This window comes from Ictidomys tridecemlineatus, chromosome 8 (genome assembly GCF_052094955.1).
Source record: "Ictidomys tridecemlineatus isolate mIctTri1 chromosome 8, mIctTri1.hap1, whole genome shotgun sequence".
Lineage (NCBI taxonomy): Eukaryota > Metazoa > Chordata > Mammalia > Rodentia > Sciuridae > Ictidomys > Ictidomys tridecemlineatus.
The window spans coordinates 90,144,724-90,165,162 of NC_135484.1; the positions used below are offsets into that span (position 1 = coordinate 90,144,724).

A 20,439-nucleotide genomic window follows, 5' to 3' on the forward strand; every position below is an offset into this window, starting at 1 on the left:
TATCCTCACTCTGATCCCAGTCTCCCCAAGGTGTAGGACCTGCCAAAAGAAAGGAAGAGGGAAGGGAGGAAGTAGCAGGAGAGATGGCAGGTCAGGAGCTCACCACCTGCAAAGGAGGAGAGATTTATTTTGGGATCGAATGTTCTGACTACTAAAATTTTGACAGCACATTAAAATCCCCTTACTTCTCCCTCCAGAAGAAACAAATGACAATCTTGTTTGAGAAGGGGGAAGAGTATTTCTGTTGTAATAAGATGAAGAACAGGGATGAATTAGGTTAATTTTTGCAGGAGGGCTAGTCAATGCACCAGTCACACACTGGTCTTTGATGTACCCAATTCAGGGAATATTGAGGACAGATGGGGCTGGCCCTTCTTGTCTCTTTTTTAATCAGACTCTGGAAGAAGAAGGAGAAGACAGGCGGGGAGGGAGGCTGTCAGGCCAAAGGAAGGAGATACAGGCAGCATTTCCAGTTATAAGCCTGAAGAGGAAAAGCGCTGGTCAGACACCCATTCTTTAGCAGGAAAAGAAGCTTCCTAAATTGCTAAGACTTGACTGGGCTTTCTGAGAGACACCTATGCATCAAAGAAAAATAATGTGAAAAATTCCTTTTGTCCGGAGACAAGAAGCAGCATCTGGAAGTCTTGTCACAGCTTTGCTCCCTCCCCCCTGCAGCTCCCCCAAAATCTCCCTTCAAAACCTGTTTCCCCTTTAGAAGGGTGAAGAAGGCCATTTTTCTTTGCTCTCTGTCAGAAAGTAGGGACCGGTGGGACACCTTTACTGTGGTTCTTGTCCTCAAGTCTATTAATGTGGTGGATTTACATTTATCAATTGGCATATGTTGAATCAACCTTGCATCTTTGGAATGAAGCCAAATTGATCATGGTGCAATATCTTTTTAATATGTTTTGCATGCAGTTTGCCAATATTTTATCCAAAAATTTTGCATCTGTGATCACTAAGGATATCAACCTGAAGTTTTCTTTCCTTGATGTGTCTCTGTCTGGTTTTGTCATCAAGGTGATGTTGGTTTCATAGAATGACTATCTCAATAGATGCAGAAAAAGCATTTAACAAAGTGGAACACCCACTTATGTTTCAAACAGTGGAGAAAATAGAGATAGAAGGAACTTACTTACAACTGTGTATGACAAACTAATGCCAAAATCATACTTAATGGAGAAAAACTGAAAGCATTTCCCTCAAGATATGAACAAGTCAAGAATGCATACTCTCGTCACTCTTATTCAACACAGTCCTCAAAACTCTAGCCAGAGCATTCAGGCCAGAGAAGAAAGTCAAGAAAATACAAAAGAAAAATAAGAGCTTAAATTATCTCCACTTGCTGATATATGCATAATCCTATATTTATTTATTTTAAGTTTTTATTTGTTCTTTTCAGTTATAGAAAATGGTGGAATGTATTTTGACATACGTACGTATAGTATAATTTCCTGTTTTTTTTTTTTTGGTTGTACATGATGTGGAGTTACAGTGGTCATGTATTCATATAAGAACATAGGAAGGTTATGTTCAGTTCATTCTACTTTCTTATTCCCACCTATTCTCCCTTGCTTTCATTTTCCTTTGTCTAATCCAGTGAACTTCTTGTTGTTTTTTTTTTCCAGATTAATGAAGTGTTTATTGTTCTTTAAAAAGAAGCCTTCATCACACTGACACTCATTTTCAATTTGTGGTCATTCTGCCCTCTCTCAAGATCTTTACGTGCCAAACCTTGGCTCATTATAGTTATTATTAATTTTCTCAGTTTAGTTAATTAAAAGGTAACATGTTTATTGTAGAAAATAAACAATAATCTATTTTAATGTTAAATTGTTTTAAGATTAGTTTTTAAGTAATTAGCTGTATGTCATCCCATAAGTCTGTTTAAAATTGTTATGATCATCCAGGTGAGCAGGGCACACCTATGATCCCAGCTACTCAGGAGTCTGAGGTAGGACAATTGCAAGTTTGAGGCCAGCCTGTTGGTGAGTCCCTGTCTCAAAATGAAAAATGTAAAAAGAGTTAGGGATGAAGCTCAGTGGATTCCATTCCCAGTACTAAAAAATAATTTTTGTTATGATCATCTTTTGAAAACAAAATATGTTGAAATAATCATGTCACAGGCATTGATATCAGATAACAGAATTACAAAATAAAATGCAAAATTAACAAGGACAAGCCATTTCCAAATTATCTTTTCAATTAGAAATTAAGGTTTTAAAACATTTAATTTTCATCTATCAACATCATTGTTATATACTCCTTGTAATTAATTGAATTTGAGTGTGGATGGATTGCAGCAGACAACATTTCTTCCATTTCTTCTTGGGAGATAGGGTCACCTTCTTCAGTCATATGTTTGATGAGTTCTTCCTTAGTAAGAAACCCACATTTAGCAGAATCTAAAACCTCAAAAGCTTGAAGAAGGACATCTTCTGGAATTGGTCTGTACCTTCTTTCCAGAAGTACTTTGGTCATCACTGGAAGAAATTTTTCATATCTAATATATCCAGTGGGTTCTAATTCTTCTACAAATCTCTTTGAAAGGGGAAGACTAACAGACATCCACCAAACTTCACATCCCTCCTCTGCAAGCAAATCATGTAGCTCTCCTTCACTAGGGCAGCATCCTAATGACCTGATAATTGTCCCAATTTCTCTCACATCCACTGTATTTTTGGACTCATGGTCAAACACTTCAAATGCTTCTTTGATTTTTTTGGTGAAATTCTGCTAGTGCTAACTCTGTAATCCCGGCATCTGGGGAGGCTGAGGCAGGAGGATCTCGAGTTCAAAGCCAGCCTTAGCAATTTAGCAAGGCCCTAAGCAACTCAATGAGACCCTTCCTTGTCTTTATCTTCCGCCATCTTGATGCGGAGCTGGTCGCCTGGGAGATGCCTGTCATTAGCCCGGGTGGCCCCCAATGAACTTCTATTCCTCCCTTTCCCCACACTCCACTTATTGTGAGTGAGCATTCACATATCAGAGAGAATATTTGGGCTTTGAATATTTGGGATTGTCTTATTTTGCTTAGCATGATAGTCTCCACTTCCAACCATTTACCAGCAAATGCCATAAACTCATTCTTCTTTATCACTGTGTAACATTGCCTTGGGTACATGTGCCACATTTTCTTCATTCATTCATCTGTTGAAGGGCATATTGATCAATTTCATAGCCTAGCTACTGTGAATTGAGCTTCTATATAGCTTACTATTGTGAATTTAGCTTCTATAAACACTAATTTGGCAGCATCAGGATAGTATGCTGATTTTAAGTCCTTGGGGCATATACTCAGAACTGGGTAGCTGGGTCAAAGAGTGATTTCATTTCAAGATTTCCGAGGAATCCCCATACTGCTTTCCAGAGTGGTTGCATCAATTTGAAGTTTCACCAGCAATGTATGAGTGTATATAAGATTTGTTTTTTGTGTTCTTGATAATTGCCATTCTGACTGGTGTGAGATTGAATCTCCTTGTAGTTTTTATTTGCAGTTCTCTAAATGCTAGAGATGTTGAACATTTTTTCATATATTTTTGTCCAGTCATATTTCTTTGTGAAGTGACTGTTCAGTTCCTATGCCCATTTATTGATTGGGTTATTTGCTTCTTTGGTGTTACATTTTTTGAGTTTTTTATATATCCTGGATATTAAGGCTCTGAGGTGTAGGTAGCAAAGATTTTCTCCAATTCTGTAGACTCTCTGTTCACATTCATGTTTCCTTTGTTTTCTTTTCTGTGAAGTAGCTTTTATTTTGATAGAATCACTTCAATTGATTCTTGATTTTGCATCTTTTGCTTTAGAAGTCTTGTTGAGGAATTTGATTCCTAAGCCAACATGATATAGATTTGGGCCTATTTTTACTTCTAGTAAGCACAGGCTCTCTGGTCTAATAATGCCTAGGACCTTGATCCACTTTAAGTTGAGTTTTGTGCAGGATGAGAGATAGAGGTTTAGTTTCATTTTGCTACATGTGAATTTTCAGTTTTCCTAGCACCATTTGTTGAAGAGGTATCTTTTCTCCAATGTATATTTCTGGCACCTTTGTCTAATATGAAATAACTGTATTTACATGGGTTTATCTCTGTGCCTTCTATTTTATACCATTGGTCTTCACATCTGTTTTAGTGCCAATATCATGCTGCTTTTGTTACTCTATAACTCTGTAGAATAATTTAAGTTCTGGTATTGTGATGCCCCCTTCATCACTTTTCTCACTAAGGATTGCTTTGGTTATTTTCAGCTTTTCATTTTTCCAAATAGATGTTATGATTGCTTTTTCTATTTCTATGAAGAATGTCATAGGAATTGCATTAAATCTGTATAGCACTTTGGGTACTATGACCATTTTGACAATATTAATTCTGCCTATTCAAGAATATGGGAGATTATTCTATATTTAGAAGACAAAAGCACTTTATCAGGAGACTTCTAGAGCTGATAAACAATTTTAGTAAAAGAGCAAGATACAAGATCCACACATATAAATTCACATATAAATTAATTGCTTTCCTATACTATAGAAAAAAACCTTCTGAAAAAAAATAAAGTACTTCATTCACAATAACTTCAAAAAATACTTGGGAATTAATTTAATGAAATATATCAAGGACTTCTACAAGAAAAACTATAGAACACTGCAGAACAAAGTTGAAAAAGACCTGAGAAAATGGAAAGACATCACGTGTTCGTACATAGGCAGCATCAATATTATTGAAATGACCATACTACCAAGAGCATTATACAGATTCAATACAATCACCATAAAATGACCAAGACATTCATCACAGAACTTTAAAAGGAATTCTGAAATTTATTAAAGAATAAGAGACAGAATAGCTAAAGTACTCAGAAGCAAAAATAGAAACACTGGAGCTGTCACCACAGATCTCTAGTAACAAAACAGCATGTTACAGGCAACAAAACAGACCCTAGGACGAATGGAATAGGATAGAACACACAGAAATAAACCCACATTAATACAATTATCTGATACTAGACAAAGATGCCAAAAACATTTATTGGAAAAAAGATATAGACTTTAGTAAATGGTGCTGAGAAAACTGGGAATATACATGTAGAAGAATAAAACTTGACCTCTAGTTCTCACCCTCCACAAAAGTCAACTGCAAATGTGTTAAATACCTATCAGTTAGAACTGAAAGTCTGCCACTATAAAAAAATATATTGTCCGACACACTAGCGTGTTGGCCTAGGAACTGACTTCTTTAACAAGACTCCAAAAGTGTAAGAAATAAAACCAAAAATCAGTAAGGTTGCATCATATTAGCAAGCTTCTTCACAGAGAAAGAAACAATTAATTACAGAAAGAAAGAACCTACAGAATCACAGAAGTTCTTTGCCACCTGTTCCTCAGATAGGGCATTATATTTAGAATATATTCATAATTCAAATAACTTCATACCCAAATAACAAATAACCCAATTAATAAGTGGGCAAAAATCCTAAACAGATACTTCTCAAAAAAATAAATACAATTGGTCAATGATTACTCAAAAACATGTTCAACATTTCTAGCAATTGGGAAAATGCAAATCAAAACTACTTAGAGATGTCATCTCACACTACTCAGAAGAGCTATTATCAAGGACTCAAATATTAATAATTGTTGGTGAGGATATGATGGAAAGGTACACTCATACATTGTTGATGAAACTGCAGATTAGTGTAATCAATCTGGAAATCAGTATGGAGATTACACAAAAAAAGGGGGTAGCAATGGGACCACCATGAGATTCAGCTATCCTATTCCTCAGTATGTATCCAAAAGATGTAAAATCATCACACTAGAGTGACACAGACACATAAATATGTATAGTGTCAAAATTTACAATAGCCAAGCTATGGAACCAAACTTGGTGCCCTTTCAACAGATCAATGGATAAAGAAAATATGGTATATATACACAGATGACTATCACACAGACATAAAAAGAAAAAAATCCTGACATTTGTAGGTACCTGCATTGAACTGGAGACTATCATGATAAATGAAATAAACGAGACTCAGAAAAGTAAAGGTCGAATGTTGTCTCTGATATATGGTAGTAAGTCCAAAATTAGGATGGAAAAAAGAGAGAGAAAGAGAATAGAGAGAATGGGAAAAGGGTAGGAGATGCCATCAAAAAAGAAGGAAGTCTGGTGGGCTACATGAAGGGGAATGAGGGAGAGGGAAAATGGACAAGAGAAGGGAAGACCAGAGGAATGAACCTAACCTATCTTTCCTATGTACATACATTATTATTCCACAGCAAATCTCAACATCATGCATATCCATGAGAAACTAACTAAAATGAAAAAAAATGGAAAGTAAGTAAGAAAAAGAATAGTAGAGTAGCGGGAAGGAAACAGGGATAGAGAACAAGGGAGAGAAAGAAAAAATACTGAAAACCAAATTTGAGCAAATTATATTCCATGCTTTTTAAATTATGTCAAAATGAATCCACACTCTATGTATAAATAAAAATGTATAACAATAAAAAGGTTGGAGAATGAAAATGAAAAAAAGAAGCACTTGGAACAGAAGTGGAATGAATTATATCCCATGTATGTATGTATGATTATGTCAAAATAAACCTCACTATAATGTGGAAATATAATAATAAAAAATACATTTAAAAAGAAAAAAATCTATTTTTAGAAGCATTATATCTTTCTTAAAAATTTTAAATTTGTTTTAATTAGTCATACATGACAGTAGTATACATTTATGCACTTTGATATAATTTCTCTTTCTTGTGAGTGTACAGATTGTAGAATCACATTGGTCATGCAGTCACATATATACATAAAGTAATAATGTAGGTTTTATATTACTATTTTTCCTATCCTCACATCTCTTCCTCTAGCCCCTCCCTTTCTTCTACCTAATCTTCCCACCACACCTTATTGTGAATTAGCATCCCCATATTAGAGAAAACATCTTTGTTTTGGGGGGATTGGCTTTTTTTGCTTAGCATTATATTCTCTAACTCCATCCATTTACCGGCAAAAGCCATAATTTCATTCTTCTTTAAAGCTGAGTAATATTACATTGAATATATATACCACATTTTCTTTATCTATTCATCTATTGAAGGACACATAGGTTAGTTCCATAGTTTAGCTACTGTGAGTTGAGCTACTATGAACATTGACATGGCTGCATTGCTGTAGTATGTTGATTTTAAGTCCTTTGAGTATAAACCAAGGTGTGGGATAGCTGTGCCATTCCCAGTTTTCTGAGGAATCTCCAAACTGCTTTCCATAGTGATTGCACCAAGTTTCAGTCCCACCAGCAATGGGTGAGTGTACCTTTTTCCCCGAATCCTTCACAACATTTATTGTTTCCTGTGGGATTGCCATTCTGACAGGAGTGAGAAGAAATCTTAGTTTAGGTTTGATTTGAATTTCTCTAATTGCTAGAGATACTGAACATTTTTTCATGTTTATTGATCGATTGTATTTCTTCTTCTGTTAAGTGTCTGTTCAGTTCATTAGCCCATTTATTGATTAGGTTATTTGTTTTCTTATTCTTTCTCAACCCTTTCTAACCCAGGTTTTAGTTAGGTAAATTACGTCAGGTAGCTTGCTTTTCATTATTGGATAAAAACATTGTTACAGCTGGGTGTTGTGGCGGATGCCTGTAATCCCAGCAGCTCAGGAGGCTGAGACAGGAGGATCCTGATTTCAAAGTCAGCCTCAGCAACACTGAGGTACTAAGCAACTCAGTGAGACCCTGTATCTAAATAAAATACAAAATAGTGCTGGGGATGTGACTCAGTGGCTGAGTGCCCTGAGTTCGATTCCCAGTATACCTTCCACTGCCAAAAAAAAAAAAATTGCTGCATTACATTTTAAATTTCAAATATAATGATGTCCCCTATATGTGTTCAAATAGTATCATTCCTCTGTATCAAACATTTAATTTTTTTGAAAATATCTGCACACCAAAACTGTTCAGTTACTCAGTACTTTAAAAGACTCTGTGTTCATTATCAAATTATTTCTTCTTCTTCCTTCATTGGGAATCCTTATGTTATTTTTGTTATATGATGTAATTTGACCAAAGATTTATCAATTATAATTAGATTATAAATGAAAATTTAGCTAGGAGTTGGGTGTGGTGGTGCAGGCCTGTAATTTTAGCAGTTCAAGGGGCTGAGGTGGCCTCAGCAATTTAGCAAGGACCTAAGCAATTTAGCGAGACCCTGTCTCAAATAAAATATAAAAAAGGGCTGGGGATGTGGCTCAGTGATGAAGCATTCCTGGATTCAATCTCTGGTATCAAAATAAGAAAAGAAGAAAAACAAAAATAGGTAAGAATAATCCCTGTCATAACAATACCCACAGAGATAGACAGATACATAGATATAATAATATAAACAAATGTTAGCTTTGTAATAATGTGTGCTTTAAGAGATGTAGAATCAAAGGAAAGGTGTGATTCACGCCCTCCCCATGCTCATGAGAGCAAATCCTGAAAAAGGAGGAGCCCCTCAAGGTTTATTTTTTCCCGATAGACCAGAGGGATACACACTCAAAAACATAAATTAAATTGAATTGAAGGGGGGAAATAACTAATATTTCTTGATTATTAATAATAAATGTTATTATTAATTCGTGAATTAATATTTATTAGCTGTTAGCATACATTATACATAAAAACTTTTAGAACATATCTTTATTTTCTTTCATCATCTCTTTTTGAAAATTCAAATTAAGTTTTTAATTAGTGTATAAAATAATAAAATTGTACATATTAATTGGGTACTATGTAATGTTTCAATACATATATGCATCACTTAATATTTAAGTCAATTAGGCAAATGTGTCTCCTCAAACATTTATTATTTCTTTATGGAGAAAACATCCAGTATACTTTCTTTCAGGAATTGGAAAATATTCATTTTGTTATTTTTTTGTCACTTTACTGTGTAGTAGCACCCCAGAACTTCCTGCTCCTATCAGATCATTACTTAGCACCAACCTCTCTCCATCCTTTCTCCTCTTCCTTCAAGCCTTTGATTATCACCAATGTGCTCTCAACTATTAAGACATCAACTTTTCATACTTTCCGCATAAAAGTAAGATCATGTAGTGCTTGTCTTTCTTTACATAGCTTAATTCACTTACTCATATTTATACACTGAAACTCTTTTTCTCAGGTATATATTTCACTGTGTGCATTAAATAATATAAATAATATTCTATTAATTTAGCTCTGTATTTTTTCGGATACTTAATCATATTCATTGATTTTAAGGAAAACTTTTACTATTTCTTGTTAAAGGCTACATAAAGAGAAAGGTCTAAATGGAAACATTTATTTTTACCTGTTTTGAAAATCAATTTATACCTTAATGGACTTGGAAATACCTATAATCTCCTATTGGGCATCACTCTAGTTATTTATTTATTTTTTTTTTAAGAGAGAGAGAGAGAGAATTTTTTAATATTTATTTTTCAGTTTTCTGTGGACACAACATCTTTATTTTATTTGTATGTGGTGCTGAGGATAGAAGCCAGGCGAGCGCATTACCGCTTGAGCCACATCCCCAGCCCCTCACTCGTTATTGACATCATACCCTTCTGACATACAAGAGTGTAAAACCAGACTACAAGGAAGAACTACCTTATTTAAGCATTGGGGACTTATAAGAAATTGAGTTACCCCTTTTCTGAATAGATTAAAAAATGAAGCTTCAGCTTTTCCTGAGAAAAACCATATGCATCTTAAGTTTCAGAATGTATAATAATCAGATTACAGTAAAAAGAATAAGAAAAACCTATAAATAATGATGAAAATTCTGCAATTAAAACTGCTTATTTAAGCTAGATAACTTCTCAGGCAGTGTTTAGAAAAGTATGTTATAATTGCTATAAATGTTGTAAGAATATCTCTTTAGATGAAATATGTTTTAAAATATTGAGCTGGAAAGAGTTAAACAAATTTATCATTTTACTAGTTGTTAGAACTAGAATACACATTATTTAATGCTCAATGACAATACAAGAATTTCTTCCATAATGTTGATTCATTTTATAAAATTTTTGTTTTAATATAATTATAAATGAACATTCAAATATGAAAATAGTATAGACAGAATTCCACTTACACTTTATTCAGTCTTCTTCAAGGGGGTAACATCCTACAGAAGCATAGCATGGTATCACAAACAGAAATTGTCACAATAGGTTTATTTTTAAAGCTGTCTCTGAGACTTTTACACTCCATTGACTCTTGGAGAGAAACCCAGTGTCGCTCTGGGAAAGAGGCAATATCATGAAACATGCTCCTATCCATTTGCCTTTACAACATTTTATTATTAATATTTTTTCTCTAATAATCAAAGTCACAAGCTATCCACAATAAGGAATATGTTCTAGAAAAAGTGTCCCTACGTATACAGTAATGAGTTGTATCTCTAAGTTCAAATTCCAGAGTTGATCAAATATAGGTGACAGTTTTAGCTTTCCAGATGAAATTGGAAGACATTGTAGAAATGTAAAAATTCCATCTACACACAAATGAAATTCAGAAAATGTAGAAATAACTTATGTATAAGTTTAAAAAGAAATATGTGATTATATTGAGTAAATACTATGCAATCATATATATAGATATTTATGTGCAAATTAATATTTATGTGCATATATTCATTAAAAATCAGTGTATCTGCTGATTATATGTATTATAATGTTCTCTAAGGCAAAAAAGTGATACTTTTCCATTCTATAACAACTTTAATATATTATTCTTTGATTACTGGAATTCAAATTGATATGTTTATATTTGATTACATATTTAACAAATACATTTTGAGTACTATGATGTATTAGCATCTTTGTAAGAAGCTAATAAAGAAACAATGCATAAACTTAACCTTTACTCTCAAATTCTCACAGGCTAAATAAAGTGTCAATTAAAACATGTTTTTGACAATTTCAGAGATACAAGTCAAATGATTATCCTTTCCATAAATAACTGTGTCTTGTTATCTGGAATTATTATTTGACTATTTGCCAGAGGAGATTGTATTTAGTAATATCAATGATATCAGTGTATTATCTACTTATTTTATAGAAAGAAACTGACTGAAGTAAGCAAACATTCAGAACTAACAAAACATATAATATTTCCATAAAGAGAAATCGAGTGACAAATTTATTGATATGCTGCTGGATATATCAACAACCAAATAGTCCTCATGTTCTCCATAGTACCCAGAAGATTATTCAGAGACATCAGCCATCATGGATAAGTGTAAGTGAATTTTTTTCCTAATGTGAGGATATCCCTTTTCATCATACTCTTGTTGATATTTCATTCACACAGTAAAAAATGCACCATATTGAAATGCATAATATAGGGATTATTTTCCAATACTATCCCTTATCTAATTTTGAAATATTTTGTCATCACCAAAAGAAAATTAAAACTACAATTCACCAGCTTATGCCTGTCTGTAAACTGCTTTCTACCTATATCTGTTTGTTTTTCTGGATGTTTAATATAAATAGAGTAGGGATTTATTGTATGTTTATGCTTGGCATCAATAACAATAACATACTATATATTTCAGATAGCTAGAGGAAAAAATTTTGTATGCTTTCAACCAAAATGTAATAATAAATATTTGAGAAGATAAATACGCTTAACCTGAATTACACATCACACACCATATACATGCAATCAAATAATACTTCATAAGTGCGTACAATTTTTAATTTTTGGCATTACTTAAGATTCATTTAAATTATAAATATTCAATGATGAATACATAAATAGAATATTATTATATATTGAATTATTCTGTAACCAGCATCTTCTATTTAGCTTATCATTTCATCCATGTAGTAGCATATGCCACCACTTTCTTTCTGTTTGTTTTAGTCATTTTTTTCTCTGATATGACTGAAAGACTTGTGTAATATTTAAGTTCAATTGTCAGCTTGATTGAAGTAAGAGATGTTGATGACTTTGAGGCTTCTGGGTGTGTCAGTGAGGGTGTGTTTAGGAATGATTGTCATGTGAGATGTCCAGCTGAAGTGGAGACCCTCCTTAAGCATGGGCAGCACTGTCCAATAGGATGGTGGCTTGGATGTAATAAAAGCTGGAAGAACAAAGAAACAGCAGCAGATGCTAACTCAAATTTTCTTGAACAGGTCTTTGATAGCTGCCAGGATCATTTGACGACATTTGACTCTTGCTTTCTCAATCTTGCAAACAGATTTTGCTAGTGATTCTCCAGAAACATTCAGTTTTGGACTAAGGTAGCATTCTTGATCCCTCTTTTTCTGGGGTTTCAGCCTCTTGGATTACATAACTACTGATTTTTCCAGCTCTCTAGTATGCAGATGGCCACTGTGTACAATCCAACTTCTGGTCATGTAAGGCAACCTGATAAATCCACTTTTTATAATTATACTTTCTGTCCATTCTTTTCCTCTAGAGAACCCTGACTAATACAACCTGAGAAGAATAATTTTAGACGAGGAAATATTTTTTGGTGGGGAATATGGTTTTAGGTGTCTCAGTCCACAGACAGCTGTTTCCATTTTTCTGTCTCTGCTTCTTTCATTTCACTTAACATACTATCTTTCAGATTCACACATAAGTTCCACAAATGATAGAATATAATTATTTTTATGACTGAATAATATTCTATTCTGTATAGTACCACTTTTTTTTTCATTCATTCATAAGCTAATGTGCACACATGTTGATTCCACATCTTAGCTAGTATAAATACTAGTCCAAGAAACATAGGAATACAAATGTCTTTTTCACATACAGATTTCATTTCCTTTGAATATATACCCCATGGTGGGATTTCTGGTTTAGATGAAAGTTCTATTTCTAATATTTTGAGGAGCCCCATATTGGTTTTTATAATGACAAACTGGGATGAGGTGATGTATCATGGAAACTTCCATTTTCATTTCCCTACTTATTTGAGCACTTTTTCATTTATCTGTTGATCATTTGTATGTCATCCTTTGAGAACTGTCTACTCCAAACTTTTATTCATTTTGTTATCTGATTTTTTTTGCAATATAATTCTATGAGTTCTTTATATATTCTGGTTATTGAACCTTATGGCTACTGGGAGTCTTTTGTGGTTTCATATAAAATTCAGAAGTTTGTTTTCTCTTTTCCTTTTCTATGAAGAGTGTTTTTGGTATTTTTACAGGAATTATGTTAAAACCATAAATTACTTTGGGTCAAATAGCCATTTTATCAATACACATCCAAACTTTTCAGATATTACCTTCAACAACTTTCATCAATATTTCATAATTTTCATTGTAGAGAATTTTCACCTCCTTGGTTAAATGTATTCCTAGTTATTTTAACTTTGCAGGTATTATAAATAGAAGTTGTCTTCTAATTTATTTTTCAGATATTTCTCTATTATCAGAAAAAGTCTCCAAATTTTTATATTCATTTTGTATCCAGAATTGTTTTAAATAGTTCCAACAGTTGTGTTTATGTGCATGTGCATGTGCATGTGTTGTGTAGTCTTTAGGATTTTTATGTCATCTGCAATCAGGGCCAAATGCCTTTCTTTTAATTTTCATAACACTTTGTGTTTCAGACAAACTTGTTTATTTAATGACAAGCACATCTCTAGAGACTAGTAAGTAATTAATAACAATGCAGTGTAACCCACACTCAAGAAGAAAATGTCAACTGGAATATGGAAGTGAATTCCTATTGTTATACAATATAAATGCCACAATTTAGGAAGTATTATTTTATAGATTTCTTTTTAATATAATTTGGGGATCTCAGTAATACTAAAGGAGTACCATTACCTTTTAGTGGAAATTCCACTTTTTGTTTGCTCAAGTTAGATTAAGGTTAACCATATTTATAAGACAGAAAGAATGAACTGAGATACTCTTCCAATTACTTCTAGTAAAATGTTCATAAAATATGCACTTGAGAGATTTTTTTTAAATTGATCATAAAATTCATGTTATTAAATCCTATCTGATAATAAGACTTGCCCTATTATTTCTCTAACAATATACAGATTTAGTGATTTACTCTTTTATTCCTTTTTACTAAGTAAATATAAAATTTCCTGATATAACCAATAACACAAAAAATGATTCTTGCATTCATCAAATGTACATGTATAGAGAGAAAATTCAGAAAATAACCAAATACTACTTTAGAGAAACACTTTTAAGAAATAGTGACAGCATAAATAGCAAAGTTTCTTGGAGGAAGATATATTTAAACTGACCATGTAAAGATGATAAAGGACCAACAATGAAAAGAGCCAGGGGAAAACTCTACCTGGCAGAAGGGAATTCCAGTGACACCATATGAGGATGAGATTGGCATGTTGTTAATATAAAAATGTTTCTTGTGGTTCAAGAGTAGTAGAAAAGCACAGCACAGAATGGAGATGAAGAAGCAGGAGGGAGCCATGCAGGTATTATATAAAGCATGGGTTTCCTTATAAGTACACATGGAAGCACTAAAATATTTCAAACAAGAGGTACAATAATCAAACAATTTTGTAGCAGGTCATTCTTCCTGCTAACTGATGCATACTTCATGTAATGGGAAGTGTTAAGTGGCTTTTAGGGTTTTCCAAGCAGAAGGTGCATAACAGGGATATGAATATAGCATTGGGGCTGAAGAATAATAAATGTTCATCTCTATTTAAAATACTTAGAGACAATTCCTCCAAAGTTTTTCTGTTCATTTAAGAGAAAATGGATTGCTAAAAGGCTTTCCTGGAGAATGAGTCAGGTTTTTTTGTTTCAAAAAATTCTCAAAATCCTAGTAACAAACAATAAAAAAACCTTTTTTTAATTTTTCTTACTGTTATGCAGATAAACTATGGCTTTATTGGATTTCAAAGGGCATGGCTTCAGAATTTGGGTGTAAGTCAGATTTGCTCAATCTTTTCGCAGTATCATTGAAAGAATCAACTACACAAGAAATTCTTCTCATGGCTGATAAGAGAAATCTCAGAAGATAAACCAAACGATATTTGTTTGAATCTTTCTTTGGAATTTCCACCTTGATCCTTTAAGTCACATATTTTTCTGAAGGAAATCAAATAGACAAGTTGAACACCAAATGTGTCCACTTACTTTAAGTGGAAAGAGTACAAGGACACAGCTAAGAATATGTATTCATAACCATTTGTAGTCAGATTCTTGGCTCCCATAACCAAAAACTTGATGAGAACAAGAGGAGGAAAAGTTTTATTTGGCTCACAATTTCAGATGTCTCAGTCCAGAGACAGCTGACTCTAGAGCTCTTCTATAGGTCCAACTTGAAGCATCATGGCAGAAAGATGTGAAAGAAAAAAAACAATTTAGAATATGGTAATCTGGAAGCAGGTGAGCAGCTTTGCTCACCAGAGACAAAACATAAACCCCAAAGGTAGAACCTCAGTGACCTATGTCCTCAAACCACACACTACAATTATCACACAGTTAATCTATCAGTGGATTAATACACTGATTAAGTTAAGCTTTTTATAACCCAATTATTTCATCTCTAATCATTTGTGTGTTATTTTACACATGAACTTTCAGGGGACACTTCATATCTAACCATAACATATCCCAAATACAGAGAAAAAACAAAGAAGTTAGAAAAATATCTTAAATTACCACAATTGGTATTCTTAAAATTTACCTACTATTTCTATATTTATGTCCATAGCTATAAAAATACTTATTCTTTAATTTTATAGATGCTTTAATACTTAAGGAACTATAAATAACAACATATTTTCTGTGAAAAAAAGTATTGTCTTGCTTTAACCCCTCCTCTGGTGCTTCATTAGTAACATTAAATTACTTTGCATTCTGGCTCAGAATGAAGATCAAGAAATAGAAGGGGGCTATGCAGTTGTCCCTTTCAGTCTTGTCTCCGCAATTTCCAAACGTTTATCTAGTTCTCATTAACAAAAGCAAATTTGTGTTTCTCAAAATATATCATGAACTTTCAACCTGCCATGCATTTATTCTCCTCTTTTATTTTAGCTAAAATATTCCACTTTCACGTGTCATTCTGATATCTTTTTTTTTTCTTTTTCAGTTTCATATTCAAATGTCTGACTTACTATAATGCCTTCTGTGATCCTGCAGGCAGATCTAACAGTTCCTTCGTCTGTGTATCATTATATCCTTTTAGCATCATTTGTGACATAGTCACTGGGAATGGTTATTTCTTTTCTTCCATCAGATTTGACTGCCCAAAAGATAGAATTTGGTGGCATTAAGCAAGATGTATCCAGAAATTTTTCCTTTATCACTCTCTAAATAAAACAGAAACTATTATTTTAGAAGCAAAATTCTTAAATAGATAAAATGAGATGTGTAAAAATTGTTGAAGCGCTGAGGAAGACTATATCTCTGGAATTAATTTTCAGAATAGAACAGATCTATCTGGCTAGAGGCTCTACGCCTTCTATTCTATAAGGAAAGGAGGGGCATTTAGGAAGTTGCCACAGGAACCATTAGTTAAAACTCTGTGTGCTTTATGGCCCTTGAATCAAGGGCCCAAAGCTGAAGGAAGAGATTATTGATTCTCCCCTCAATATCTACATGCTGGAGCTCAGATTAGGAATGGTGGAACAGAAAAGCCCACATTTTTGCAACTTTGCTTGACAGAAAAAAAAAAAAGATAAAAATCAGCAGGAATGCTGTTTTCATCTAAGTTTTATTTTTCAAACCTATATCAGCACATTTAGTTATAAAATTCAATTGACATTCACATAACTAATCTAAAAGGAGTCAGGAAGATGAAGTTGTTAACTGTGAGAATTGATGCTGAATGCCAAATACACTATGCATCTGGAACTTTAGTCCACTTCTTAATCTCTCCTCATTGTAAGAACAGGCAATAATCTAAAGAATGGACTAGCTCAAACCCTACAAACATTGTTCATGTTTAAAGGCTCCTGTACAGTGTAGACACTAAAGTGGTGAGGACATAAAACATCACACTCCTGGTTTCTTGAGTCGTCTTCCTTTGGCAGAGTGTGAAGCAGCAACTGAAAAGCCGAACATTTGCTGGAAGTATGTGCTTCTTGAGCTAATTTCAAATTCTGTGCTATAAGTAAAGCATCCCAGAAGCCGGTACATAATGTGCCTTACATATAAGCAGCACATTTGATCCTGGCTTTATGAGTGTGTGAGAGTAAAATCCAAAATGAAGCAAAACAAAGCATCTAAAAACAAACATAGAAATTTACTCAAAGGGGAATTGAGTACCGGTAAGTTATACTTCTTTAATTTTAGGATTTACATACTTTCAGGTCAGGAACCAAAGTGAGATTATGAGTCTTCAAAGTAGAGAATATCCACAATGATAGGCACCTTATTAGCCTTCAATTTTTTATTAAATTTATGCAAATATGATGCTCAAGAAAATTAATTTAACAAAAGAAAGATGATGCAGCATTATAGTGTCAAAGGCACAATCATTGACAATCAGGTTCATGTAGGTTCAAAGTTAGGTTTGGCCCTTACCAAGTCTATAACCTTGGACAGTTACTTAAATATGTTTATTTCAAATATATTACCTATTTTATAGGATATTTGTAAAGTGTAAATGGAAGAAAGTTTTTAAGAAAATATATTCATAACCAAAAAATCAATAACTATTTTTTTTCTTTTCTTGTCTTCCTTCTCTTTGATATTCACACGACCTACCTTAAGACAAGTTCAGTGCAAGTTCCATTACGTTGTTATGCTCAGAACTGAACACGAAATTCCAGGTGTTATCTGTCCAACACATCTATAAAGAAGGCCATTGCAATAATTTCAATTAGAACTACCAAACTATGTTGTTTGATAATCAATTTATGTTCTTATTTTTTTCCAATTAAATCAATCCCTGAGGTTTGTTTGTACTTGGTGTTTTAGAAACATGTCTATACTGGAAATAAAGACTGTTCATTCAGCTATATTATATGTCATCTATGCAGTTTGGACTATTGCCTCAGCCTGTCAAAATTTTCTTTTATGCTGATTCTCTATTTCTATATACTTATTACATTTTTAAACTACATGTCACTCATAAATCACTTTATATATCATGATTACCTTCAGCAAGTTCTACCTAAAAATTGCTGGTTAAGAAGACACTAAGGCAGGAACTTGGACTGTCCACTAGAGTTCATTTTCCAGATTGACGACAACCTTAATCCGTAATGATTACCCTTTTCATCCTCTTTTCAGTTCCCTTATTTATGTTCATTCACTTCAAATCCTTCAAACTATTTCACAAGGATGTCATAGTATATTTTGCTGTATAATTTGGAGACATAGAGATTCACTTAACATTATAAAATCTAACCAATTTTACACTGAGGGAAGGAAAAAAACTAACAACTTAGCACAGTATTCAGAATACTGATTTGATTTTGTTATTCAGAGTTGTGTTCTCTTAATCGAGTAGAATATAGAACTATGTTCTCACTCTAAGGGTGTAAAAATTAAATTTTCCATCTTTCCACCTGTTGCTCTTCCTTATACTGTTGAATTATTTAACTGTTATCTTTTAAGTAAAGTATAATTCTGGGAATTATTGATGTGACATTCATTTTTTATCTCCTTGAGATCTAGCATCATATTTTATTCATTTTTATTTCTATCTTCATCATAATGTGGACTTTAGTATGTGTTCAATAAAACTTTTAGAATTATAAATATTGAAGTTAGTATAAATTAATTAAATATAATCATGTAGCACCACTTTTATTGTTACTTGTAATTTTTGAAGATGATTCAGCTACACTGAACTTTGAAGGGCTTAAATTCTGTTTGTGTGTTTAAATTTAAGCAAAGTAAAATATTTAATAATAGTAGCTTGCTATCAATAGTTAATCACATATAATAGAATAAAATATCAGTACCAATACAAAGCAAAATATAACCTCCTTAAACAATTTCATTTACTCATTCATTTATTTATTTGAGACAGTATTTCACTATTTTGCCCAGTCTAATAAATGTATAGACTCAAAGTGATCCTCCCCCGTCAGCCTCACAAATACCTAGGATTACAGTCATGCCATGGCACCTGTCTCCAATCATTTTTAGACCAAACTAACTATGTAGTATAAACTCAGATCACAAAACAAATCCACACATACATGACATATATAATGAACATTTCAGTAAAGTAATCATATAAGAGTTTAAAGGTCTGAATGCAGGAAAAGGGAAAGAGAAAAGATGGATTGTTCCCTTTTCATACATGCTAAGTCTGGCCCTAAGGCTCATAACAAAACCTAAAGGAGAAAGAGTTAAAAGTAGAACATGAAGTGGCTTTTATCACATTGCACCCTTTTGATTGCTGTGCTTCATTGCCATATGTTGGACTATAATCTTTGGTCTACTTTTCAGCAAGCCCTGCAGAGCTCTGACATATTGAACGTGCCAAAAAAGTGCAGCAACAATCTGGTACTTTTAGAAGTATTAGAGTTATGTGTGTGGAGAAGCACCACCTTTATACATCCATTAGCATTTAAAAAAAAACAACAGAACTTGCAGTGAAAGGGTCAGACTTCCTGGACAACAGAATGAAATGAAGGATCAGAGCAAGAGATTAAAACCATGTTCTGCACCATTCTGCAACTGGAACAGGTCATTTTATTTGTGTGTACACATAAGATAACTTTAAAGAATGTTAAAAAAATAATTAGGTGAAGTTCAAGAGTGCATTCTGGAAGTAACACGAAAGCAGCTGAAGCCAGGAACCAGCAGCATTTTGAATATATTGGTATTAATATGGTGTTCTATTTATTTTGAGGTAATCAAAAGCAGAGGGAACAAGGGTCCAGAAATGTTTATAAGTTATTATTTAAACTAAAATACATGTGGTCTTTCTTTTTCTTATGTTATCTCACCCAGCTTCTATTGTAAATAAAATATTTAATGAATTTTTAATAAAGAGAATGCATAGTGACACTCATTTTTTTTTACCTCCTTGAGATCAAGGATCATATTTTGCTCACCCTTGCTTCAGTATTTGCCATACAGTACAATAAACTATGTATTAAATAAGATATTTTACAATTATAAATATTGAATTTTGAGAAAAATAATTTTAAATAACTAAGTCATATGCCTTGTTTAAATTTGAACAATAATTATATTCACAATTAACAAGTACATCCTTTTTAAACATTTTTAATCTTTATTTTTTTCTGAGTCACTTTCCATAGAAAATCAGGCAGAAAACTTATCCTGAAGGTAATGAAAGAATAGAAATTTAAGCTTTTACATCTTGACTCAATACATTTGGAAATAATAAACTTATATAGTCAAAATTCAATTAGAAACAAATTAATGAAGACTGAGTTGCCAATAATATACCCCTCAAATGTAAGCTTTAACATTTATAACTCATAAACTAGTTCTTCATCCTATCAAAGTAAATATCTGT

At 33.0% G+C, this 20,439-nt stretch overlaps 1 protein-coding gene across 1 annotated transcript in view; it reads right to left on the bottom strand.

Moving 5' to 3' along the window:
• Positions 1–2,229: 2,229 nt before the first annotated feature.
• LOC101956061 (dynein regulatory complex protein 8) overlaps positions 2,230–20,439 on the bottom strand; it is a 28,894-nt gene continuing 10,684 nt past the window's right edge. The window contains exon 2 of the mRNA XM_078018517.1: positions 2,230–2,733. Coding sequence (XP_077874643.1) covers positions 2,230–2,733 — 504 coding nt within the window. The remainder of the gene's footprint in view (positions 2,734–20,439) is intronic.